The sequence below is a fragment of the Leptodactylus fuscus genome, chromosome 6, assembly GCF_031893055.1.
Source record: "Leptodactylus fuscus isolate aLepFus1 chromosome 6, aLepFus1.hap2, whole genome shotgun sequence".
NCBI lineage: Eukaryota > Metazoa > Chordata > Amphibia > Anura > Leptodactylidae > Leptodactylus > Leptodactylus fuscus.
Genome location: NC_134270.1, coordinates 136,549,727 through 136,576,900, shown reverse-complemented (window position 1 = coordinate 136,576,900; position 27,174 = coordinate 136,549,727). Strand labels below are relative to the sequence as shown.

General features: G+C 38.8%; 2 protein-coding genes and 1 pseudogene across 2 annotated transcripts; all 3 read left to right on the top strand.

Moving 5' to 3' along the window:
* The first annotated feature begins 241 nt into the window (after window positions 1–241).
* On the top strand, window positions 242–7,185 carry LOC142208671 (olfactory receptor 1J4-like). Its single transcript, XM_075277311.1, has 2 exons — window positions 242–385; window positions 6,406–7,185. Exons 1-2 carry the CDS (start codon window positions 242–244, stop codon window positions 7,183–7,185), a joined length of 924 nt encoding a protein of 307 aa, XP_075133412.1.
* An 8,113-nt stretch (window positions 7,186–15,298) lies between these two features.
* LOC142210065 (olfactory receptor 10A7-like) lies at window positions 15,299–25,169 on the top strand (annotated as a pseudogene).
* Window positions 25,170–25,213: 44 nt separating this feature from the next.
* Window positions 25,214–26,152, top strand: LOC142210064 (olfactory receptor 10A7-like). The gene has a single exon (XM_075279094.1). It carries the CDS (start codon window positions 25,214–25,216, stop codon window positions 26,150–26,152), a length of 939 nt encoding a protein of 312 aa, XP_075135195.1.
* The last annotated feature ends 1,022 nt before the right edge of the window (window positions 26,153–27,174 follow it).

The following is a 27,174-nucleotide window of genomic DNA, read 5'->3' as shown; positions in this document are numbered from 1 at the left end:
AATGTAGATGTGAACCAAGCCATAGCATGAAACATACAATCAAATGGGAAACAAATGTTTGCTCATTTGTCAGCTATTCACGTGACTTTTTACATGGGTCGGTGGTCGGTAACCATTCCAATTGTCAGCCAATGTCAAAAACGTCACCAATTTTTTTCTAGTCTACCAAGACTACTAGTTCTTCATTACATCTAAAATGAATTTCTTTCTATGATCCAGATTACAGATCTAATGATCCCATATGCTTGGAATGAACCAAACAGGAGTAACAGAATTCATTCTCTTGGGTTTCGGAAACCTTCACAGCTTCAGAATTGTCTTCTTCATTCTTTTCTTGTTCATGTTTCTTTTTACAGTAATGGGAAACCTTCTTATCATCGTCCTAGTCTCCACCAATGTCTGTTAAATATTATATATTTACAATATTCTCTAGCAGACATGGGGTTAACACTCTACTGACATCATAGTCTTATATTTTGGGTGCATGGGTGCGGTTAGATTAGACCATTTTAGAAATCTCCTTACATAGCTACAAGATGGAAGGTAACACCCACTCTCATGAATATAAATGAGGAAGAAATACACATGTCTGGGTCTGTCTTTGGGAAGACCAGGGGAAGACCAGGAGGTCTGTCTTTAGGAACACCAGGGTGGGTGGTCCAGGCAGATGGACATCCATGGACGTCGTAACCAGCCCAAGTCCACCAACCAGATGACAAGCATGAACCAAGCTGTAACTACAAGATATCCAGATGATTTAACTTCTCTGAAGATGTAAGCTATTGACAATTGACTGATATTTGTGTTATTTGGACATTTTCCCTGTTCCTGTGTTTTCCTTCAAGATATTAATAAACCTCTACACTGATTTATAACAAGCTGACTTCTTCCTATCGTGGACAAGGCCAGGTCCGGATATTTAACAGTGGACACAAGTCTCACCGGCAAATACAAGATATTTAACAGTGGCGAGCCAGCCTTCCTCCGTTAATTCATGGCTATTTAACAGTGGCGAGCCAGCACGGTCGTTTTTTTTTTCCTGTTTTTCTCGTTCCGTTCACTTGCAATTAAGGGGGAAGAGAGGAGTATTTTGCAAGTTGTATGAATTGCAAGATTCAGGAAGACTTCGAAAAAGAACTTATATTGGTGAGATACAGATGACTGTTGTACGTGTTATATGATACGGAAGCCTGTGTGAGGAAAGCCTGTGAGGAAACACAGAAGGACCACAAGTGCCAGACGTACTGAGACGTTCTGATGACAGGGACCAACTGTTCCAAGGACAAGCTAAAGGTGAAGCTTTCTACAGTGGTGAGTAAAGATTTTACTTTTAAAGTATGGAAAAATTTGAGTCATTGTCTAAAAAATGTAACGTTGAGTATAAAGTTTTGTCTAGTGACAATTTAGAGAGTATATGGCAAGATTTATATACACAATGTGAGCAGGCAAATTCTAAGATTGAAAATAGAATTTGTTCTACAAAAGAGAAGCAGGTATTTAGGAATATAGCTTCTTTGGTAAAGATTTTTAATGACATGGTAACAGAAAAGAAATTAAGTAATAGTATGCATAAATCTGTTCAGACAGATGAGAAATCTCAATATGTTGATAAAGAGCACCATGTGGCAGTAATGGCCATAGATGGTGAGGAACAAATGATACAAGAAACTAAATTGAAATTAAAATCTCAGGAATATTTGATCAGTCTGAGTAAAGCCATTCCCACATATGATGTAAAGATCCATGTGTGTAGAAACTCAGAAATTTTTGAAAGCCATGCAGAGAAATTTGATCTAAATATTGAACAGAGAAATAAACTGTTTAAATTATGGCTTCCTATTGATTTTACAGAACGTTTGTCTGCAAAAATGTCTTATGATAATGAGTCAAATGAATGGTTAAAAGACAGTGATGTGGAGAGATTAAAGAAACTAATCTGGTGCACTAGAGGTGACAGCATGCCAACATCTGATATACTGAATGAGATAAAGATTGGCAGAAAAGAATGTACATATGCATTCATGTCTAAATTTGAGAGAACATACAAAACTGTCATTCAAAAGGTGAACTCTTCATCTATGGTGAAAAGTTTTGTTAAAAAGTTCAAATTCTTGGATGCAGTCACCCTTGCCAGTGCGTCAGATAAGAAGACTTTATTTGAAGCTGCTAGTTTATTGGACATGGCCAGAAGACATCAGAAACATATGTCAAATGTAAATCGAGTATGTCCAAAGCAAAAAGCAAAGCCTATTAAGAGACATCTGTCAAATCATGTTAAAGTGTCCCCTATTTATAGGAGGGAAAGTGACAAAATCTATGAGAAACGTAGGAAATTACATGTTGCATATAAACCATATGCCATGCAGGAAAATCCACAAATTGAAATTCCAGTATTAACTGAAATTAAAGAATTGCAGCCAACCAAATCTATTGATAGTCAAAAGATTGTATCTGGGAATGTACCAGTTGTCTCCAAAATGTCAGATCTTTTCAGTAACCCAATGGCATCTGACCTGTCTAATATTTTTAGGAAAAGGGCAAGCTTGGCATTCTCTAATGACCTGGTGGAGTTATTGTGGGATGTGATTGACAGGAAGGTCAGGGGTCGAGTTTAAAAGTATCTCTGAAGGAATGACTGTCTATTGAGTATTTACTTATGTACTATCTGGCTATGTAAAGAGAAATCCCTTTTACATGAGGAGAAGTCCAATGATCAGGTATAACCCACATGATTATGTGATAATGTTTGTAAAATAATCCTAATTATGCTATTGTGAATAATACTATGGATCATATTATTATATATATACACACACATATAGGAGGAGAGCCTGATGTGTGGTGACAGATTTTTGTCATAGTCCACTCTCTGGATGCAGAGAGAGGAGGAACATGTTATGTACATTATATGAATATGATCAAATAGTACTAGGGATCCATAAAGTTATTAAATTTTCCATTGGTTAAAATCATTATTGTATTAATTTGGTTTTTGCTAAAGTTTATCTATTTTTTCTCATCAGATATAGATATATGGAAAAATGGATCAGTTCAATCAGTGATGTCCATTCATTCATCATTCTTTCCTTCTAGCTAAAAGAATGCATGGAGTGTCTAACGATTAATGAGTAAACAAATTAACATGGTGTGACTAATAACAATGCATGATAAAGTGATAGAAGTTCTAACTTACCTCAAGCATGTTTTTCAATAGTTTCATGTAAAGTCCATGTTTTTAGGATTTTCAAGTTATAATCCATTTTGTTTAAAGGCATGCAACTAGGCATGGAGCTCTTACTTACTGTGAGAATAAGTGTTCGTTCATGTGGTCAGTTGATTGACAGCAACACATTGTGACCTGTGACCCTGATGGGCTGGTCAGTATAAGTGTTAAGTGTTATGTGTCGAGTCGACTGGTGTATACAACAGATCTGTGACATCACAAATAGGCCTAAGAAAATCAGGATGCATCCAACAAGGAAAAAAGGAAAATATATCCAACAAAGAGACGTCTATTTTCTTTCTATTTTCTATTTCTATTTTCTTTTTCTATTTCTTTCTATTTTTTATCTTATATGATCCTCTATATTAAATTGGGAAATTAGCAAATATATGTGAAATCCATCAAAAGGAACCTCATATGTTTATACCTACAGGAAAACCAAGTGTTTAAGTCACATGAGCTGAGAGAAAAGGTGACAGCTGCACTACAAAGCAAGGTTATTTTAGGTGAACATTCTGTAGGAAAAAGTAGCTTTTGAGAAGATACAGATAATCTTCAATATATTTGTTCAAACCTGACAAATAATAAAGGTTTATTGTGGTAATTGGATCATGGGATAATAAATATATTAGTTATGGTGGGAAAATCTAGTTAGCTATAGCCAGTATTGCAGTATTGATTTATTGTATTATTATTCATTATGTATTCTTACATGTACACACACACTTGCATACACTTACACACATCAACATCTACAAACATTGGGAAAACAAACATTGGGAAAACAAACATTGGGAAAAATATGTCTTATATGCAAATGAGATAAGCTAATCATCTTCATGAAAGGAGAAGCATAATATCATCAAAGGATATGGGATATCAAGAGAGATAGTCTCTGGTTTATTCTTCAAACTTCTGATTATAGGATGTGACATATTTTGAAAAGTTTATGTTTATATACTTATTTCATATATATGGTATTCATATACAGCCAGTACACAAGAATATATACAGTTAAGTTTAAGACAGAGACAAGAGTGTGTTGGCACAAGTGTTGTCTCTATTCTTGGTATTGGAGGTATCTGAAAGGTTAAAAAAGGACACAGGAGTCTGTGAAGAGACGAGGTGTTAAGAGGAAACTTTAGGCACATACGTTTTTATGAATAAAGGTTAATATTGTGTCTCAGATAAAGAACACAATGATATTTAATAAATGAATGTTTAAAATAAAATAATATCTTATTAAAAAGGAAATAAAGTGATTAAACTTTAGAAAATGTATGATTAAGTATAATATAACACATTCATATAGGAACATATGTTTAGTATAATTGGTGAAAAGTTCTAACTAAAGAATAAATATTGTGATTGTCTATAGAATGGTAATTAATAATCACATTATATTTCAGAGTTATGTTGCAATTTGTCATCACAAGTAAATTACACATATATATTCATACATATAGATATAAAGATATATATGTTGATATATGATGTTTATATAGATTATTGTATCCAAAGTACTATTATCTGATAGTTTGATAAATGTATTGAATATCAATATTTTAATAAGTCAAATATAAATATTGATACAATGTAAAGAGAAGTCTGATCTATAAATGAATGATATGGTACACTGTGATATTATAGTTTAGTTAATTGCCTAGTTTGGCTTAGCTATTAGGGAAAGAAAACTTATCTTCAATCAAGTCCAAGATTATGATAAAGTTTGATATCAAATGTTAATAAAAAGACTTTAACAGTTACAAGAAGAAGATGTGCGGGAAAAGACAAAATCTGAAGGTATGATGCTATATGCTTAAGCTTATGCCAAGGACTGTGTTTAAAAACTATTACTGGAGTTTGGAACCTTTGATCAGCGGATGATTGGACAGATATAAAGACGTCCTCATCAATGTTTGGTGGAATCCTTTCTATTTCAAGACTTCAAGTTGTTTGGTGAGCAAAAGGGTTGTGAATGATAGAACCCGAACACAGATATTGTGTATCCATGAGACTGAGATTCCAGGACTGAACCTTACTGACAAGCAGCAGGGATGATGTCAGAATTCACACTTGCCTTGCTTTTGCAGTATTGCTCCAGAAGTGTCACATTGTTGTTCTACAGTGACAGGTGGTAAAGGTAAATACCAAAGGAAACTCCTCTACAGTCTATGTCTTGGTGAAGTGAAACATATGGACTTTGTTGTTATATCAATATCTTCACAATATGAACTTTAATGGACAATGTTATAATATCTGCACAACACGGAGGAAATCTAAAGGACTTTAAGTCAAGAACTACATTTGTGGTAATAAGCCTTCTATTATGACGGAAGAAGAGATGACCAGAAGACCAGACGATGAAAGAAGAGCCTTCATCAGGTGTAGGTTAGATAGTGGATCAAATTGTTTCCATCTTTGATCACAGTTTACCATAACATACCATAACGTTTACTAATGTCAAAATGTATCGCAAATTGATGAAATTATTATATGGACAATTAATGAAAATTAAGTTCCAGTATTCAGCAAAGAAGAAAGAAGATATAATCTAATTGAATGAATATTGTTGTATGGTATATCTTGAGAGTTCAAACAGATATTTCACTCTCAAAAGGGGGAAATGTTAAATATTATATATTTACAATATTCTCTAGCAGACATGGGGTTAACACTCTACTGACATCATAGTCTTATATTTTGGGTGCATGGGTGCGGTTAGATTAGACCATTTTAGAAATCTCCTTACATAGCTACAAGATGGAAGGTAACACCCACTCTCATGAATATAAATGAGGAAGAAATACACATGTCTGGGTCTGTCTTTGGGAAGACCAGGGGAAGACCAGGAGGTCTGTCTTTAGGAACACCAGGGTGGGTGGTCCAGGCAGATGGACATCCATGGACGTCGTAACCAGCCCAAGTCCACCAACCAGATGACAAGCATGAACCAAGCTGTAACTACAAGATATCCAGATGATTTAACTTCTCTGAAGATGTAAGCTATTGACAATTGACTGATATTTGTGTTATTTGGACATTTTCCCTGTTCCTGTGTTTTCCTTCAAGATATTAATAAACCTCTACACTGATTTATAACAAGCTGACTTCTTCCTATCGTGGACAAGGCCAGGTCCGGATATTTAACAGTGGACACAAGTCTCACCGGCAAATACAAGATATTTAACAATGTCCACCTCCAGTCTCCCATGTATTACTTTCTTTGTCATCTTTCCTTTTCTGACCTTGTGACTTCCACAAACATTGTTCCCAACATGCTCGGTGCCATTTTACTAGGGGGGATAATAATGACTTATATTGGCTGCATCACCCAGTTATACTTTTTCAGTGGTTCAACCATTACAGAATGTTTTCTTCTTTCAGTGATGTCTTATGATCGATACTTGGCCATTTGTAACCCCTTAAGATATTCTAGTATAATGGACTTTAAGCACCAGTTCTGTCTTTCAGTATGGCCATGGGTGTTGGGTCTTACGCTTAATCTTACGGGAGTCTTTGCTATATCTAGCTTTAATTTTTGCCATGACAATATCATTGACCATTTCTACTGTGACCTTTTTCCTCTTCAGAAGCTTTCTTGCTCGGACACTTCCCTTGCAGAACTAGAAGTAATTCTGTTTTCTCTGCCAATATTTATCCTTCCTTGTGGTTTGATCACTGTAACCTATGTGTACATCTTCCTCACCATATATAAGATACCGTCTACAACTGGCAAACAGAAAACTTTTTCTACCTGCAGTTCTCATCTGATTGTTGTGGGGACATTTTATGGGACACTCATAGCGAAATACATGATCCCATCTGTAGGACATTCCTTAATTATTAATAAAATTGTTTCCCTTTTACATACTTTATTTCCTCCCCTATTTAACCCTATAATATATAGCCTAAGAAACCAGGACATAAAGACGGCATTTAGAAAAATGTTTTCTCAATAGCATATTTTATACATTAAAGTCTTAGAGATGTGGTCTAGTTGGGAAATAAGGACACAGCAGTTTTTCACTTATGTATTTTTTTTAACTTTTTTTTTAATTTTTCTTTCAAAGTAACCATCTGAGCACTCTGCAGCATGAATAGTGCTTTCAATGGCACCATTTTGGTGTAGTGAACCTTCCATATCAGAGGTGTAACATGATAGTATGTTTTCTCACAACCAGCCAAGAGTGTGTAAATTCAGTATACTACCATTGCTATAATCCTATTCCAAATTATTACTATTTCTAGTGTACTAGTTCATGCAATCATTAACCATGAATATGTTGATGTGAATGTATATTTTGCAGTAATTACAAAAAGTTTGTTTTATCTGAACCTTAAAAGTTTTGATGTCTTTGCTCAATTTGGAATGTATAACATATCGATGATCTACAATAAAGTAGTCAGTTTCCAGACCAAATTCCTGACCAAAACAGCTCCATGTGAACAACAGCCTATTCCAGACTTATTAGCTTCAGAATGCATGGCAGAACTTCACCAACCAGAGAGAGCTCTGACTGGTGTTGGAATTTGGCTTTCATATATGGAGTGGTATCAGTACTAGACCCTGGCCTTGTTGTGTTTGTGGAATGTCTCTTGCTCCTCAAAACATTGATCCCATGGGCTGTGAAAGCTATGTATTGTCCCTGCCTAAAATTGATGCTCCATGTGTCGATGGTGGTACGCACTTTGCACCATACTGACATATACAAGGAATGGGCCACAGTAAGCATAATCGGCCACTTTCTTGTGGCCGCAGGCATGTGCAGTCACCTCTGCCCAAGGCCTAGAAGATTGAACCCAGCTCTGGAAGAAGATGCGCAGAGAAGTTGTTCCTGAAGAAGATGGAGGCGGCGCTGGAGAGTTCTCTTGCAGCATTGGGAACACCCCCAGTGCTGTTTGAGCGCTGGGGCCCGTCCCCAGTGCTGTCAGAGAACTAATTTGCATACAGAAGAAAACTGGGATTTTAACTGAATGGCAGCACGGAGAAGACATCTAAAGGAGAAAAATAGCATTTCTTAAGGCTATTCCTACATGTGACAAAGAAAGCATTTTAATGGTAGATATCCCTTTAAAGGATTATTTTATCTTATTTTTGTCCAGGCCTGTTTCATGCGTTTCATGAGTTTTATTTATTTTTTTTAATTCTGTTGAAGCATGGTTGTAAAGTAATGTCTGACTTTCATTTGTTCATTTTCATAGAGTTTTTATTTATTATGACTTTTGTCATATTCAAGTTATTTCTGTGACTATTGCGGGGTTTTTTTTCATTAAACAAGGGGTACCAACAATTTTTTCCATGTGTGTATGTAATAATACCACACAGCTGGTCCTTGCAAGTTTTAAGTAGCCTGGCATTGATGCCATCTGGCCCTGAGGCCTTCCCAGTCTTGATCTTTCTGAGTTCCTTTCTCACGTACGCACTTGTGAAGATCAGCCTGTAGCTAGACAACTGATTAACAGATGAAGGTTGAGTTCACACAGTTTTTTGGTCAGGAATTTGGTCAGGAATCCGCCTCAAAATCAGACTCCAAAAAAAGCCTCTCAGTAGAGTTCTATTGGGAGGATTTTTTGGAGGCTGATTTTTGAGGAGGATTCCTGACCAAATTCCTGACCAAAAAATCCCATGTGAATCCAGCGTTAGAGAAGCCAGAAAAAGGAGTTGTCCCTCTATATCAATCAGAAAATGTCTCGTTGGCTGTCTCCTCACCAAATACAACTAGATAATGTTGCTAGTGACAAAGGCACACATTGTGGATGCAGAAGCCAAAGTAAAACAACACCTTGAGAGATTCACCATTACTAGTCCCATTAGAACATTCCTCTTTTTCGTATACTCAATGGCTCACTTTGTGTATATTTAATGAAAAAAAAAAATGCTCCCCTTCCCCCAAAAAAACCCTCAACAAACGATTTTTTAAAACAACAGGACTGACTGACTGTCAGTAAAAACATTGTAAGATACTCTGGTGACAGTATAGATCAAGATGTTTTATTGCAAAAAGACCTAACAAAATTAGATTATTGACAATGAAAGAGTTAAGTATCCGGTGTCTGTGGAATTGAACATTGAAAGAAATGACTGACCATGCAATTCATGAGCAGGCCGGGTCTGCAAATACAAGGCTGTTGGATGCGGCTTATAAAGCAGTCTTTATACAAGCAGTCTTGTGCATAGTTGCCATTTAAAAAAAAAGTTAAAAAAAAAGTTAAAAACTATAGGAGCTTTAAATGAAGCAATTCCTTGATGTTTTCTTCTGATTTACATTATACTATACTGGTAACAAGTCTGTAATGTTTTGTAAATTGGATAATGATTGTATAACAAATTTGAGATTAAAATGATTCTCTTGGGAAAATAATAACTAATCCATAGAGAGTACAGTATTTATTAAGGCAGAAAGTATACACAATAACATAAATGTACTGCAGTTATTATATACTCCTACCAACATTAATCTACTGTGGTCTGAAGGCAAACCAAAACTATGACCATAATGGAAGTACAGTCCATACAAAGATTGGTGTCTTAACTTGCCCTTAAAAGAGCTCTCTGGAGTTGACAGTCAATTTTCATCTTGTGGGTCCTCAACAGCCTATTGTTAGTAATATGTGGGTTCTCTTGAAAATAATATGTTTATCATTTTAGAAAGGACACCAATAAAACTTTGCTCTTTGCTCTAAATTTGGTAATGGCAAAGAAAGTCACTAATTGATATTTGTCTTCCAGAGCAGATGTCTATGCTGGCCGTAGACCTCAACTCTAGCTAATAGATTAATATCCTGATTTCAAGGACCTCTCACTAAGTTTTATTAGAGAATGTGGCAAGAGAATGATTTAGACAATTTCTTTAATATAATGAGCTAGAGGATATTGCCAGAATGTTTTATGTAGCTCACATTTCTAAATCTACAGATACAGTCTTATACAGATTTGTCTAAAAACATAGGACTAAAATGTTCTGCAAGCCTCCATTATAGTCAAAGAGGTCCCTAGGGCTCAGATGGTGTCCTTAATTTTAGTAGTTTAGATGTGAACTAAGCAAAAAGTGTTATTAATTAGAAATTAGACAGTCCCGTCTCCACCTTGTCAGTGATCACATGACTTTTATTAGCCCATGAATGGTGTCATTGATGCTTAAACAGGCCAGTTCCTTGTTCATCATGGCAAAGACAAGAGCACCGTCTGAGCAGATCAAAATGAATTCATCAAGGAGAAGAGTGCAAGACTATCTACACACCCCAGGCACCCCAGCGTTAACAATCAAAATGTTGTCAAGAAGTTTGTTACTCAAGGAACAATCAAGAAACGTCCAGGATGAGGTAGAAAGAGGAAAACTGATGACAGACACCTTGGAGAAGTTGGTTCAAAAGGTGAAAAAAAACATGTATAACAAAAAACTTCAAACTGTTACATCTGAGAGTGATGTTTCAATCTGCATTATACACAACATACTGAACAAAACAGGATTCTATGGGTTCAGACTGAAGAGGACTCAATTGTTTTTAGGGAAGCCCAAAAAAAGAGCAAATGAATGTTGCCATAAGTTACAATGACAAACCACAATCCCTCTGGGAAAATGTTTCATGGATAGATGAACACTAGAGCTCTCTGACAAATAATAGCAGATCAAGTTTTTTGCTAAATGTGTCCCCAATTCCAATATTTTTGTCCATATTACTAAATGTCTACATTTTAATTTTTTTCATTGTAATATGTGAAACTTTTTCTTTTTTTTCTTTCTCATTTACTTTTTTATGTATCTATTTATTTCTTGAACTTGGTCATGTGAAACCAGCCATACAGAGTTGAAGGACAAAGCGCCAAAGAAAGAAACTACAATAGCTAGACCATTTTGAAAGATGGTAGTGGCCATAGCCTCCTTCCTCTCCTTCCGCTTTCTCGAAGTCAACCTGGAGAAAACGGAGATCATCACCTTTGCTCCACTTTGCACGGCCCGCTTATCTGACCCATCTATTAATGTTAATGATACCACACTTACCCCAGTCCCACAGGTCCCTTGTCTTGGGTTAAACTTAGACTCTGACTTATCCTTCAAGCCGCACATCCAAGCGCTGAACACCTCGCCGCCTACAACTCAAAACATTCATAGAATCCTCTCCTTACTCCCCCTTAAAATACAACAATGTTAGTCCGCATCCTCATAATCTCCCGCTTAGACTACTGTAATATCCCTCTCCACTAGCTAGCAAATGCTCTCATCCTCACTAAAGTCTACTAGTTTAGTCCAACTTTCCCCTTGTTAGCTGCTTCCATCTGCCAATCCCTTCACTGGTAACCCATCGACACAACAAAAAGAATTTAAAATGTTAATGCTAGCATACAAAACCATCCAAAATGTGTTCCCTGCATACATCTCTGACCTAATCTCCCTCTACCTACCAACACATAGCCTCCAATCCTCTAAAGACCTCCTACTCTGCTTTTCTTGTATATGCTCTTCACACAACTGTCTCCAAGAATTCTCCAGCCTTGCAGCACTGGAGTCCTGGATTCAAATCCTGCCAAGGACAACATCTACAAGGTGTTTGTATGTTCTCCCTGTGTTTGTGTGGGTTTCCTACGGGCACTCCGGTTACCTCCCAATCTCCAAAAGACATATTGATAGGGAATGCAGATTGTGAGCCCTATACAGGATAGTGATTGTCAATGTCTGTAAATTGCTGTGGAATATGATGGCGCTATATAAGTAAGCATAATAAATAAATAATATATTTCCCATTCTGTGGAACTCACTACCATGATACATAGGACTGTGCCCCACAATCAGAAGCCTCTGGACGCAGATCTGAGTTGAAATAGGACATACAATGACTGTTGCGGGTGCCAGGGGGCCTGCACACGGTCATTTTTTAATTTGGCCGAGCCCCTGACGCCAGTAGCAGTAATACTGGCCTATTGGCGGCCCTGCAGAAATATAAAAAAAGCTATGGGTGTCAGAATATGGCAACTTTTTTTAAAAAAAATGCCAACTTTTGCAAAGTTTTAGATTTTTGTTAAGGGGTTAAAATGTAAATATGACCATATAAATTTGACATCCCACTGGCAGAAGTGGGCTAATGGGAACCAAACCATAACTTTGTTTGGTATTATTTTTTTCTATTGTTATATTCCCTTTTTTTCTGTATTGTATTGTTATTATACCTGTATTTGCGTGACGCTCCTCTGATGTGTACTCTGTATATGTTAGTGACTAGTATTGACCCACTCGGGTTAATAAATATTGATAATTTATAAAGATTATTTGATATTATCCTATAAACTCAGACACTCAGGGCATGAGCGGAAGGTAGCAAGGTGGATCACAGGTGTTCCAAGTGGCTTGGCAAGGCAATATTCTTCACAGTGCTCGTAAAAAAATCATAATAATAATAATAATAATTATCATTTTTAGGACCTCAACTAGTTTGAAGTCTCCTTTAATGTTAGATTAATTGGCGTATGCTTGCACAAAAGACAGAAAAAAATTGTACTTAAAAATATAAGGATTTTATCTATTTTAATCTATTCTATTATACTCTAAAACAGTGGTTCTTAACCTTGTTTGAGGTACCGAACCCACCAGTTTCATATGCACATTCCCCGAACCCTTCTTTAGTGATAAATAAAATGTGATTTATTTCCAAATTCAAGACATAGGAATATGTTTTTTTTTTTTACTGGTACACAAAATGAACCATGCATATAGCCTAGAGTTCGATCAAACCCTGTTTAAGAACCACTGCTCTAAAATAAAGAAGCTTTGGTCAATTTCATAACAATTACTTTTAATTGCATGCAAAAGGAATTAAAACATCCCTATATGAAGAGAGAAAAGTCATAAACAATTTTTTAATGATACAAGCCATCAGATGTACTCCCTGTGTAACTTTAAAGTTTGCTTGTTCCCTTTGAGGAGGCCACTTTGTTAGTCAGTCACTAGGACTATTGGATGAACAATATCATTCCGCTGATTGACATCCTGAAAAAGATGCTTTTCAATCTGGCTCGTCAGTGGACTGGAGATGTGGTGCCGACGTCTTGCGGCCACATGAACCCTGTGTAGGCTGAATTTGAGGAGGAGGAGGATGATGAGGAGGACATTGGAGCACAAGCAATGTCTAGACAAATAGGTGGAGAGGGGGAGTAGGAGCAAACAAACCAGAAAGAGGGAGATTAGGAGGATGAGGCAGATGACCCAGACACATCATGACAGTATGCAGTGGACATGGAAGCAAGGAGTCCCTTGGAATCACTTGTGCAAATGGCCAATGCATGCATACCTGCTTGCACAGTGACAGCAGAATTGTCACCATTTGGAAGAGGATGACTACTGGCTTTCCACCATGTTAGACCCTTGCTACTGGGGAAAAATGGGGGCTTTTGTTTTTTACACCCACTGAGAGGTAGGACAAACTGAACTACTGTAAAGACATGTTATGTAGCAAGTTGGCCACTGCCTATCTGCGCCATTGTCCATTCTCTTGCATGTCCAACTGGGAGAGCCCTGAGCGCTCAACTTGTACTGGAATGGCAGTTGTGGGAGGTGGTAGGGATGATAGTATGTGCTTCATCAGCAGCAGCCTGAGGCTAGAGTCACTGATCAGCATCTTTCTTCACCTGAATAGTGAAGAATCTCCTCATCAGCAGCTAGACACAGAGCAGACCTTTTTTTTTTTTTTTTTTTTTTTTTTGCTTTTTAAATGTAGATTGTGAGCCCCATATAGAGATCACAATGTACTTTTTTTCCCCTATCAGTATGTCTTTGTAGAATGGGAGGAAATCCATCCAAACATGGGGAGAACATACAAATTCGTTGCAGATGTTGTTCCTGGTGGGATACAAACCCAGGACACAGAGCTGCAAGGCTGCAGTGCTAATCACTGAGCCACCGTGTTGCCCCGACACAGAGCAGAACTTGAACTAGCAGGTGGTGGTATACTTAGAGTGTACCCTGCCACCTGTCATGGAAGATCCACTGGACTTCTGGGCAATCAAAACCGGATTTGTGGCCACAACTGACCCAGTTTGGCCTGGATCAGCTGTCCTGCCTGGTCAGTAGTGTGATATCAGAATGGGTGTTTAGTGTGGCGAGGGCTATAGTTACACCGAAGAGAACTCACTTGTCCACCCAAAATTTGTAGAGACTCACCTTTGAGTAGATGAATCAGGAGTGGATCAGCCAGGATTTCCACCCACCAATGCCTGGTGCAGCAGATTAAATGATCCATGCTGCCTCACCACACTCCTCACACTACTGCCACCTCAGCACTCTGCCACTGGGTCACTGTATGGCCTCATAAGACTACTGCAACCTCCACACTCTGCCACTGGGTCACTGTATGGCCTCATAATGCTTAAAAAGGCAGTGCCAGGGAAGAAGCTGAAAATTTGAAGATATTTACAAAACTCCTTAAACTGGACATCTGAGGTACAGCCCTGAGTGAGTCACTTGAAGTGCTTTTCATCTTTAAATACAAACCCATGGTTTAACCCTATGTCAAAAATTAGAGTGAGAAAAAACAGTGGCCATGTTTTTGTCCCTAGGAATGACCTTGACATAAATGATGATATAATATCATTATGCAACATGTAAGTATGTGACTGATGCTTGCACAAGTTGACAATAAAAGTTTGACTATGAAAATATAAAAACTTTTCTTCAGTCAGTTGCATAAAGTAAACTTTTTCTTGTGTGTAATGAGAATAAATCTACCCCTAGATATTCAGCCCAGCACACAGCAATGGAGAAAGTGTATAAAAGGAGATGACTCTGATCTATTGTGGTGCAGCCTTACAGTTACTGTAAGACCTGTATCATATTCTGTATAGATCAGTACTTGGTTACCTGTCCAAGGAACATTTTATCGGAAAACCTGATTTTGTGTAATAATGTTGTCTAAGAGTAAGGCTGGCTTGGAAAGGTACCAAGATATATACAAATTTCTGTGACACAACTGTGTGTCAGTGTCTTGTTTTCTACCTGGCCAGTGACTCTCTCTAGGCTAGCCATAATTTGAGCTTGAACAATTTCTCTTCTATGTTCCAGATTATAGATCTGATATTTCAGTATGCTTGGACTGAACCAAACAAAAATTTCATTCATTCTTCTAGGTTTTGGAAACCTTCACAGCTTCAATATTGTATTATTCATTTTTTTTCCTGATAATATTTCTTATTACAGTTTTGGGAAACGTTCTTATCATCGTTCTAGTTTCAACCAATGTCCACCTTCAGTCCCCCATGTATTACTTTCTGTGTCATCTTTCCTTTTCTGACCTTGTGATTTCTGCAAACATTGTTCCCAACATGCTTGGTGCCATTCTACTTGGAAGGAAAATAATGACTTATCTTGGCTGCATCACCCAATTTTACTTCTTCAGTGGATCGACCCTTACTGAATGTTTTCTTCTTTTAGTGATGTCTTATGATCGATACTTGGCCATCTGCAACCCTCTGAGATATTCTAGTATCATGGACTTTAAGTGCCAGTTCTGTCTTTCAGTATGGCCATGGTTGGTGGGTCTTACGATTAATCTTGTTGGAGTCTTGCCAGCATCAGACTTTAATTTTTGCCATGACAATATCATTGACCATTTCTACTGTGATGTTTTTCCTCTTCAGAAGCTTTCTTGTTCAGATACTTCTCTTGTAGAACTGGAAGGAATTTTGCTTTCTATGCCTCTATTTATCTTCCCATGTGGTTTGATCATTGTAACCTATGTGTACATCTTCCACACCATATATAAGATACCGTCTGCAACTGGCAAACAGAAAACCTTTTCTACCTGCAGTTCTCATCTTATTGTTGTGGGGATGTTTTTTGGGACACTCATAGCGAAATATATGATCCCATCTAAAGAACAATCAATGCTCATATATAAGATTTTTTTCCTTATTGCACGCTGTATTTACTCCTCTGTTTAACCCCGTAATATATAGTCTCAGAAACCAGGACATAAAGATGGCACTTAAAAAAGTTTTGGCTAATGGTAATTTTTTAAATATTTCTGTCTAAAAAAATTACATATGTATTAAAACTAAGACCCCACATAACAAAGAGCAGGAAACATTGTGTTTTTTATTGTGAGTTCTCAGAATTTTCCTCTGTAGACAGGTGTAACTGATAATGCAGCATTATTTGCCATGGAATTGTTGCCATGTGGAGCTTCAGCCTTGAATAGGTACTCCCGTCATGAGATTGCCCAGGTCTCACCACTGCAATGAATAGAGAGGCGGACATGCATGTCTGGATGTAATGTAATGTAATGTAGATTGTGAGCCCCATATAGGGATCACAATGTACTTTTTTTTGTCCTATCAGTATGTCTTTGTAGGATGGGAGAAAATCCACGGAAACAAGGGAAAACATACAAACTCCTTGCAAATGTTGTTCCTGGTGGGATTCTAACCCAGGACTCCAGTGCTGCAAGGCTGCAGTGCTAACCACTGAGCCACCGTATTGCCACATTCCATGAAATTTCTCAGAATAGTTGAGGCTGTAATGCAGCCACCACTCCACGCACTACAGTCATGAGGTGGTGATTGAGGATTCCCCCCATATCAGGGTAGATGTGTGTACCAGAGGTAAAATCCACAACTAAAGGATATTTAAAGGATATTTATGGCGTATCCTGAAGATATGCCGTGTCCTAGATGGAATACCACTTTAACTTTGTTAATGTAGATCAAATTAGATTGCTTTGCGTGTCCAACACTGTTTTCTGTATTAGAAAAATTTCAGGTGTGAATTGACTGTCAATTTTCATTCAGTCTGAATTATTTTGGTCCTGCTCAAAAGTGTACTGAAAAGTAGTACATGGCACCGAGGTCTCCGTGGACTGTATCCTACCCCATTCAAACTCTTTAATGCCAACACAGCATAAGTAATGTGAAAGAGACAGCAACATTTCTTTATTATTTTTTTGTACTCCTGCAAGGGGCAAGAGTCTAAGTAAGATGAAAAACAAAAATATGTAATGTAACTGAAAAAGTTCCAAAAACCTATAATGTAAAGGCAATTAAATTAAAATTAAAGCTTTAGAGCCAGTTAAACAGTTGTATGTGCCAAGTGTTCTTGTATTAGAATGTCAGAACTATTATTACAGCGAAACCATACAGTACAGATCAAAAGTTTGGACACACCTTCTCATTCAAAAAGTTTTCTGTATTTTCATGACTATGAAAATTGTAGATTCACACTGAAGGCATCAAAACTATGAAGTAATACATGTGGAATTATATACTTAACAAAAAAGGGTGAAACAACTGAAAATCTGTCTTATATTCTAGGTTCTTCAAAGTAGCCACCTTTTGCTTTGATTCCTGCTTTGCACACTCTTGGCATTCTCTTGATGAGCTACAAGAGGTAGTCACCTGAAATGGTTTTCACTTCACAGGTGTGCCCTGTCAGGTTTAATAAGTGGGATTTCTTGCCTTATAAATGGGGTTGGGACCATCAGTTGTGTTGTGCAGAAGTCAGGAGGATACACTGCTGATAGTCCTACTGAATAGACTGTTAGAATTTGTATTATGGCAAGAAAAAAGCAGCTAAGTTCTGGTTACTGGGCTGGATTTTTTGGAATGGCAGGTAGGATTGGTAGTGGGACCTGTTATTCCACTCCCCTCCAGTCCACACTTTGGGGATGATCCGGCAGTAACTCAGCTGTTGAGAGTCTCCTCATCTAGGAGGCTTAAGAAGTCAACTCCAGCGGCAGACCTTGAGCTTGGCTGGAGAGCAAACAGAGAGGTCATATTCTTGGAGCTGTGTCCTGAATGATTCTACTGGCTTTTGGATTTCTGTTGTTCTAGGTGAGGTAACCTATTCTATGTTTAGTTAGAGCCTAGCCGGGCAGGTATTTATATTTGTATTGTTTTCCTTTAGTTGCTGCACTACCTTTTTGAGTGAAAATAAACTCTACCTTTGTTTTGGACTAAAAGAAACTGGATTTGTGTGTCTATGCCACCCCACCTAGCAACCCCAGACCCTGACAATATTTTTTAACTAAAAGGGTTTTTTTAGCTTTTCATTATTTGTTTACTTTTTATACTTTATTTTTAACTGCTTAACTTTTTTTTTTTTTTTTTTAACTTTTTTCCTGCCCCCTATTGTATTGCAGTAGACACTTAGGCTTCCTATGTGCAATAGGGAAAGGCAGTCGGAAGGCCATTTTGCCCCTGAAGCACTCAGATGCCTTGATCTCCATGGTCTACCATGGCATCCACGGTGTTATGCCGCCAGAGTCTGAGTATTTTCATTACTTAGTCGAGCCTCAGAAGCAAAGTCACAGGTATAGCTCCTGTGCCCATGGCATTACAGCCCCATACTTACACAGCGCTGAGCATTAAACATACGCATACACTTCATAATAGTATGGTGCTAAGTAGGAAGAGGTTAAAGGACTTTTACAATGCATATGGATGAAAAATTGTTACTATGGGGTCCGCAGGTTTCTGCATATAACTGCTTTTTAAATGGATAGAGTTTCCATCTTTTGGGTGCAGTTTGCTCCTGAGGAGTGGCCAAAATACCTGCTCAGAGGGGCAGAAGTCTCATTGACAGTTACAGGAATCATCTGATCGCAGCGATTGCCTCAAAAGGTTTTACAACATAATATTAAGTTACGGGAACCATCATTTCTGTCCAGGCCTGTTTCATGAGTTTTTTTTTTTTAATTCTGTTGAAGCGAAAAGCAATGTCTGACTTTCATTTGTTCATTTTCATAGAATTTTTATTTATTATTACTTTTCTCAAATTCAAGTTATTTCTTTCATTAAACAAAAGGTACCAACAATTTTGCCCACGTGTGTATGTGTTCTACCCAGTAATTCTCCAAATACTTCTGTCCCTGATTCCAGTCCAGTAGTGCTCCTGGTGCAGTATTGTGTTATTTCAGTATCTTACCCCAGTTCTAGTTTTTTGTTGCTCTGTTTGTTTTTGATGGACAGTGATGTCATACTACAGGAATTACAATTACATTGGTGTTTAGTGTGAAAAAGAACAAAAAATAAACTAAAGCTGCTCTGCTTTTAGTGGTTACAGTCTCACTAAGATTCAGCCCTTTGGTGATTGGATTTGAATAGTGCCGAAGCAGACACATTGGTGGTAAATACAAATGGTCCCATCAAGAAAGAGATCTTTTCGCCATTGAAATTAATAGTAGCCATTGTCCTACAATTTGGACCTTTGGTCATTAAAATTCATTCATGCAAAAGGAGCCCTGACCAAGTATTGAGGGCATTTACTGGACATACTTTTTATTTGGCCAACATTTTTGTGTTAAATATTTTTTTTATAGTTGGTCTGATATAAGATTAAAATTTTCTGAGATAATGACTTCATCTAGCCTATGAGTAATGCTGTTGATGCTTAAAGGGGATCTATAAATGGGAAAAGTCATTTTAAAAGTCGAGTATAAGCCGAATTTTTCAGCCCAGTTTTTGTGCTGAAAAAGCCCCCCTCGGCTTATACTCGAGTCAGCAAAAAAAAAACAAAAAAAAAAATTATTTTTTTTTTAGGAGGAGGAGTCTATGACCAGCCACAATATTAATGTATAGACTCTCCCATAAAACAGTGCAAAGAAAAAAAAAATTAATAAAAAAATAAAAGTTCTAAATCCCTCCTTTCCCTAGAATACATATAAAAGTAGAAAATGACTGTGAAGCACAAACACATTAGGTATCCCTGTGTCTGATTGTGCCCAGTCTACTGAATATAGGGATCTGCAGTGCTCCTGTTCCGTTGGGAAGGGGTTAATAGGAGCACTGAAGATCCCCTATATTCAGCTAGACTGAATTCCAAGTGGGGGAAGAAAAAACAGTCCTCAAGCTCAGGGAAGGGGCAGACAGACAACCAAAACACTCCCTCCCTTTCCCAGCACCCAGCACCTACTGCACCCAAAAACTCCGACCATTTTAATTTTTGAAATTTTCCAGTAGCTGCTGCATTTCCCCCCCTAGGCTTATACTCGAGTCAATAAGTTTTCCCAGTTTTTTGTGGTAAAATTAGGGGGGTCGGCTTATACTCGGGTCGGCTTATACTCGAGTATATACGGTAAACATATACAGGTAGTCCTCGACTTATGACGCTGATCCGTTCTTACGTGGCAACATAAACCGGATTTTGACGTAAGTCGGAAACATGTACCATATGACGCCGTGTAGGAACGGATCAACCTGATTTAATGTACAGCAGATCGGAACCGAGGAAGACTGTACCATATAGAGTACAGTACAGTCTTCCTCGGTTCTGAGCCGCTGCACACTAAATTACGTACTGTACAGGGAGAGCTGGAAGCTTGCAGCTGCCAGCTCTCCCAGCTAGCAAAGATGGGCCTGCGGCAATTCAATGCTGGTTCTGCAGCAGGCTGGTCCTTGCTAGTCCGAAGAGAGCTGGCAGCTTGCTGTTACGAGCAAGCTTATTTTTTCTCATAGGAATGAATAGACCAGCGTTGATTGGCCAGTGTACAGCATTCGGCCAATCAATGCTGGTTCTGCCGGAGGCTTGTCTGTGAGGAGACGGAGTCTAAGATTGGACCACAGCAGTCTTCATTGTGGTCCGATTTTAGACTCTGCCTCCTCACAGACGAGCCTCTGGCAGAACCAGCGTTGATTAGCTGAATGCTGTACACTGGCCAATCAACGCTGGCCAATGCATTCCTATGAGAAAAAGTCAGCTCCTGCATAAATGCAAGCTGCTAGCACTCCCGACTAGCACGGACCTACTCGCTCATCTCTAGTCGTAACCAAGAAACGTCATAACCCGAGACCGTCGTAACCCGAGGACTACCTGTACTTGCATAGCCTTTTGTATGTTAATCCCCTCAGTTGTTTTTGAATGAGTCCACTTTTATTGATATGCTAATTAGCCAGCAATTAGCACCGGAAGTCTCAGTGAGTACTGTCTGCTATGTGTGTGAAAGGAAGGAAGGCTGATGAGTCAGCAGCAGCCTTCCTGCTCTCACACACACATAGCAGAGAGTGCTCACTGAGACTTCCGATGCTCATTGCTGACTAATTAGCATATCAATAAAAGCGGGCTCATTAAAAAACGACTGATGACAACAAGGACCATAGGTCCGTAGCAAAAGATCCACGCTCTCTGGTTACAAAGCTGAGACACAGGTCAAGGAATTCGGTTGAAGAACCTTTTATTGCAGTAAATAAGAAACAGTATGGCACGATGCATTTCAGGCTATGACCAAGCCCTTTATCAAGTGCAAGATGACTTAAAGAGGACCTTTCACCATATCCGGGCACAGGCAGTTCTATATCCTGCCGGAAAGCTGACAGTGCGCTGAATTCAGCACACTGTCGGCTTTCCCGATCTGTGCCCGGTGTGAAGAGCTTACGGTCCGGTACCGTAGCTCTTCTATGGTCAGAAGGGCGTTTCTGACCATTAGCCAGGGACGCCCCTCTGCCTCGCGGCGCCTATCACGCTGTGCTGTGGAGCGGGGAGGAACGCCCCCTCCCTCTGCTCACACAGCTCGTCCATAGACGAGTATTATCAGGAGAGGGAGGGGGCGTTCCTCCCCGCTCCACAGCACAGCGCGATAGGCGCCGCGAGGCAGAAGGGCGTCCCTGGCTAATGGTCAGAAACGCCCTTCTGACCATAGAAGAGCTACGGTACCGGACCGTAAGCTCTTCACACCGGGCACAGATCGGGAAAGCCGACAGTGTGCTGAATTCAGCGCACTGTCAGCTTTCCGGCAGTATATAACACTGCATGTGCCCAGATATGGTGAAAGGTCCTCTTTAAGAAAACGGTACCAACATGCACAGGAGGGCAGCACAAAGCTAGATGATTGCAATGGAAGATACTATTTGCTTGTGCACTTTTTTCTTGGCTTTACAAAGTGAAAGATTGTGGATCCATAATGTTGTGGAGCTGCTTTACATCCCATCAGACTAGAAGTCTTGAATGTGGCACACGATCAACTAGATCAGAGGATTAGACAATCAGAGTCAAAGACAATGGGTGGAGGTTTAGTTTAGGGGTTAATTCTTAGTTTATCCTGGACAACCCTTTTAACATCAATTTCTTTAAATCTATTGTGAGGGTGTGAACCTAGAGGGCACTGTAGAGCGACCCAAAACAGGGTTAAAAACTCCAGAGGTGCTGGAGAGTGCTGCTAGTGACCTGCAGGTGCACTGTGGACCAGTTGGAGACAGACAGGAGGTCTGTCCAAAAGAACTGGTATCCAGAAAAGGAATTGGTTAAGCTCAGTGAGAGCCAGACTGGTGAGAAGAAACCTCAGAGTATCTTGCCCCAATAGATTAGACAGGGTTCAAGAAGTGAGGTATCGCCCTAGTGTGGGATAGGCTGTTTGTTATTTTTGTTCCTCTTTATAAGCTGAATAAAGCCACTTATTTTGGATTGTACCACCGGATCTGCTGTTTATTTGGCACCCAGCGCCACCAATACCTCTGTAAATCCAGGAAAACCGCTACCTTTGATGCTAAACTGCCCCCAATTGTCACACTATATAAAACATACTTGCTGACTTTTCATCTGTATTCCGTGTTTTACTATCTCTCATGCTCTGTCTGACGTCCTCTCTCTGATCTGTAAAATGGCAGCAGACATTTTGAACAATTTGTAGGGGACAAATCCTAAAGGTTTCGGATTCCCTGGCATCCAAACGTTTTCAGAAACTCAGAATAAATTTGATTTGTTCCAAAGCGATTTTCTCATTTCTATTCATTATATAACATTAATATTGCGATTTCATTCAATTGATCAAAGTTTGATTACAGCAAATCAATACAATACACTACAAATATAGAAATCTAGATTGGTGGATGTTGACACGAAAAGGTAATAAAAATTTGTGCTTAAAAATATTGTTTTCTCTAACTTTTTTCTACTTGTTTATAAATAAAGTAACTTTGGAAATCTTTATAACAATTCCCTTTTCTTGCATGTGATGGGGAAACAAAACGTCCCTAGATATTCAGCCCAGCACAGAGCATAGGAGACAGTGTATAAAAGGTAGTGACGCTGATATATTGTAGTGCTGCTGCCAGTCACACTGTAAGTACTGTACTGTACATCATTCTCTATGCATCACTGGTTTCTTAGGAGTATTTCCTGTTCATGTACTTTATATCAGCAAACCTGAAACTGCTAATGGAAATAATGTTATCTCTGGGTTAGTCTGGACATGGTATGTATATTGTTGTGTATACAGTCTGTTCTACTAGTGCAGGGGTAGGAAACGTACGGCTCTCCAGCTGTTGCAAAAATAGAACTCCCAGCATGCATACTTGCTCTGCTGTTCTTGGACCTTCCATGGAAGTGAATGGAGCATGTTGGGAGTTGTAGTTTCAAAGCAGCTGGAGAGCCAAAGGTTCCCTATCCCTGTACTAGTGGATATTTGACACTGAAATACTGAGGGGCGATTATCACAAACCTGAAGTGTAGGCCGGCCTGGAAATGCGCGACCGGCAATTCTGTTCCCCCTCGGAACTCGGCGGCTCTCCAAGAGTTCCGGGGGCAGCTGCACCGCACGTACTCCGCCGAGGCAGACGGCACCCCAGCGGACAGACCGGCCTGCATGCTCGCCGTCCGCATAGGCCGCAAGTGGGTGCAGAAGTTCAATAGGCCTAATGGCAAAGGTTTGAGGAGAGCTGGGAGGGGAAGAGAGAGAGAGTTAACTCTCTTCTCCTTCCTTGCAGGGAAGGAGGGAAAGCCAGCAAGTACAGAAGATCTCAGGGAAGATCTGCTGGGAAGAAAAAAGAAAAAGAAGGGAAGACTTCAGGATCAGGTAAGAATCCAATCCTGACGCTAAAGGCTGTCCGCACACAGAACAGAAAAAAAAACACGCAGGGGAGGATCTCTGTGCCCTCTTATAGGGCCAAGCCATGTGTATTTGATTTGGCTAATTAAAAATTCCGCCTGTCCTACCAGCACACAGGGGTAGAAAATACCCCGTATTGTGCCACTGGTGGGACGACAGGGAATAATAATTCTAAGGCCCAACATAACGAAACATAGCTCAAAAATGCTACAGAAAAAACCTAGCAGAAAGGCTTTTCCATTGCATTTTGTTGCTGAGTTTTCCTCTGTAGATTTTCTTCCCTAAACCTATAGGAAAAACACCAGTGTCTCCACAGGTATAATCAACATGCTGCGATTCTCAAAAACACGGGCAGCTTTTCTGCAGATTTTTTTTTTCTGCAATATGTGGATATTCTAGTATCATGGACTTTAAGCGCCAGATCATTTTCAGTACGGCCATGGTTGGCAGGTTTCACTTTTAATCTTATAGGAGTCGTTCCTATATTCAGCTTTTATTTTTGTGATGACAATATCATTGACCATTTCTTCTGTGACCTTTCTTCTCTTCTGATTAGCCAAAATCTTATTCACTTTGCAGTTACTGTAAAACTCAGCAGTTTTTTCAGTGAGAAAAATGCTACATTTCTACAACATAGGGTTTTAGCCTTAGGCAGGTGATTACATTTAATGACTTTATACATTTGTCATCATTTTGTTGGGTTATATATAATGTATTGTATATTGTATTGAACTTTTATTAACATTTTTACTGGGTCCAAGTGAAAAAATCTGACAATTCTATTATTTTTTTTGCATTTTGTTGTTATGGAGATCGCTATGAATTAAAAATGACATGTTAACTGTATCTGTTGGGTCGTTACGATTACAGCGATATCCTATTTATATTTCTTTTATTATGTTTTACCGCTTTTACTAAGTAAAACACAATTTTATGACCCTAAATTTGCTTAGTGCAATGCTGTACTATCACAGCTCTGAGCAGGAATGGATTAAGAAACTTCGCTTTTTCTTTCAAGTCTACTTAACTACCGTTTTCATTCTAAGTGAATTTCCCTTCTTTGTTCCAGATTAAAGATCTAATAATTCGGTATGATTGGAATGAACCAAATAACAGTGACAGTATTCATTCTACTGGGTTTTAGCTACTTTTTTGTTTCTATTTTGCAGTTCAGAGCCATCTTGCAGAATGTCTATGAAGAACCAAACAAGAGTGACAGAATTCTTTCTATTGGGTTTCCGAAACCTCCAGAACTTCAATATTGTGTTCTTCATTCTTTTCTTGATCATCTTTCTTTTTACAGTTTTGGGAAACTTTCTCATCATCATCCTAGTTTCCATCAATGTCCAGCTCCAGTCCCCCATGTATTATTTTCTTTGTCATCTCTCATTTTCTGACCTTGTAGTTTCCACAACTATTGTTCCCAACATGCTCGGTGTCACTCTATTAGGGGGAAATATAATGAATTATTTAGGCTGTGTCACCCAAATGTACTTCTTCAGTGCTTCAACTATTACCGAATGTTATCTTCTTGCAGTGATGTCCTATGATCGATACTTGGCCATCTGCAACCCTCTAAGATATTCTAGTATCATGGACTTTAAGCGCCAGATCATTCTTTCAGTATGGCCATGGTTGGCAGGTTTCACTTTTAATCTTATAGGAGTCTTTCCTATATTCAGCCTTTATTTTTGTGATGATAATATCATTGACCATTTCTTCTGTGACCTTTCTCCTCTTCTGAAGCTTTCTTGCTCAGATACTTCTCTTATAGGGCTTTTATTCCTTGTGTGTTCTTTGCCATTTTTTATTTTTCCATGTAGTTTTGTCATTGTAACCTATGTGTACATCTTTCTCACCATATATAAGATACCGTCTACAACTGGCAAACAGAAAGCCTTTTCTACCTGCAGTTCTCATCTTATTGTTGTGGGGACATTTTATGGGACACTCATAGCGAAATACATGATCCCATCCAAAGGAAATTCATTGCTCATCAATAAGACTGTTTCCTTACTGCACACTGTATTTACTCCACTGTTTAACCCTATAATATATAGCTTCAGAAACCAGGACATAAAGATGACACTTAAAAAAGCTTCTGGCCTGATTTTTTTTAGTAGCTAATAGTTATTTATTATTAATCAAAGGGCACATCCCTCATCATAACTTGCTAGAAAGACACCATTCAACACATGTTAATTCACATCGGTGTGTATGAGAATGCATTGCGCATGCACGCATCACATCTTAGATAAGAGTACTTGTAATAAAAAGACTCTTTGCTATTGGAGTACTGTCACTTTTATTTATTAGATAGATAGATAGATAGATAGATAGATAGATAGATATCTAATTCCATCCATGAGAACAAGGATTGTCCTCTCTCCATTAATATCTTGGCTATTCTTTGAACTACCATAATAGTAACTATATTTGCAGATTTCCCTTCAATCACTGCGACCATGAAGCAATGGTTAAGGGGGATCCTCGTGCCAGTTATGACCCACAAGTATCAAATATTTATGGCAAATTCTGTGGATATGATATAAATTTCCAATATGTTATCTTTATTAATGTAGATTAATTAAAACTGCTTTTTGTGTTAATCAACGCTGGTCAATTCATTCCTATGAGAAAAAGTAAGCTCCCTTGTAACAGCAAGCTGCCAGCGCTCTTCCGACTAGCAAGGACGAGGCTGCTGCAGAACCAGCATTGATTTGCCGCAGGATCGTCTTTGCTTGTCGGGAGAGCTGGCAGCTTGCTATTACGAGGGAGCTGACTTTTTCTCATAGGAATGAATTGACCAGCCTTGATTGGCCAATGTACAGCATTCGGCCAATCAATGTTGGTTCTTCCGGAGGCTCGTCAGTGAGGAGGCGGTGTCTAAGATCGGACCACAATGGAGACTGCTGTGGTCCGATCTTAGACTCCGCCTCCTCACAGACGAGCCTCCGGCAGAACCAGCGTTGATTAGCCAAATGCTGTACACTGGCCAATCAACGCTGGTCAATTCATTCCAATGAGAAAAAGTCAGCTCCCTCGTAATAGCAAGCTGCCAGCTCTCCTGACTAGCAAGTGTGAGAAGGAGCGTTATCGCAAGTCCTTCCTCCCAACTGTGATCAGACTGTATAAACATCAGGCTAATC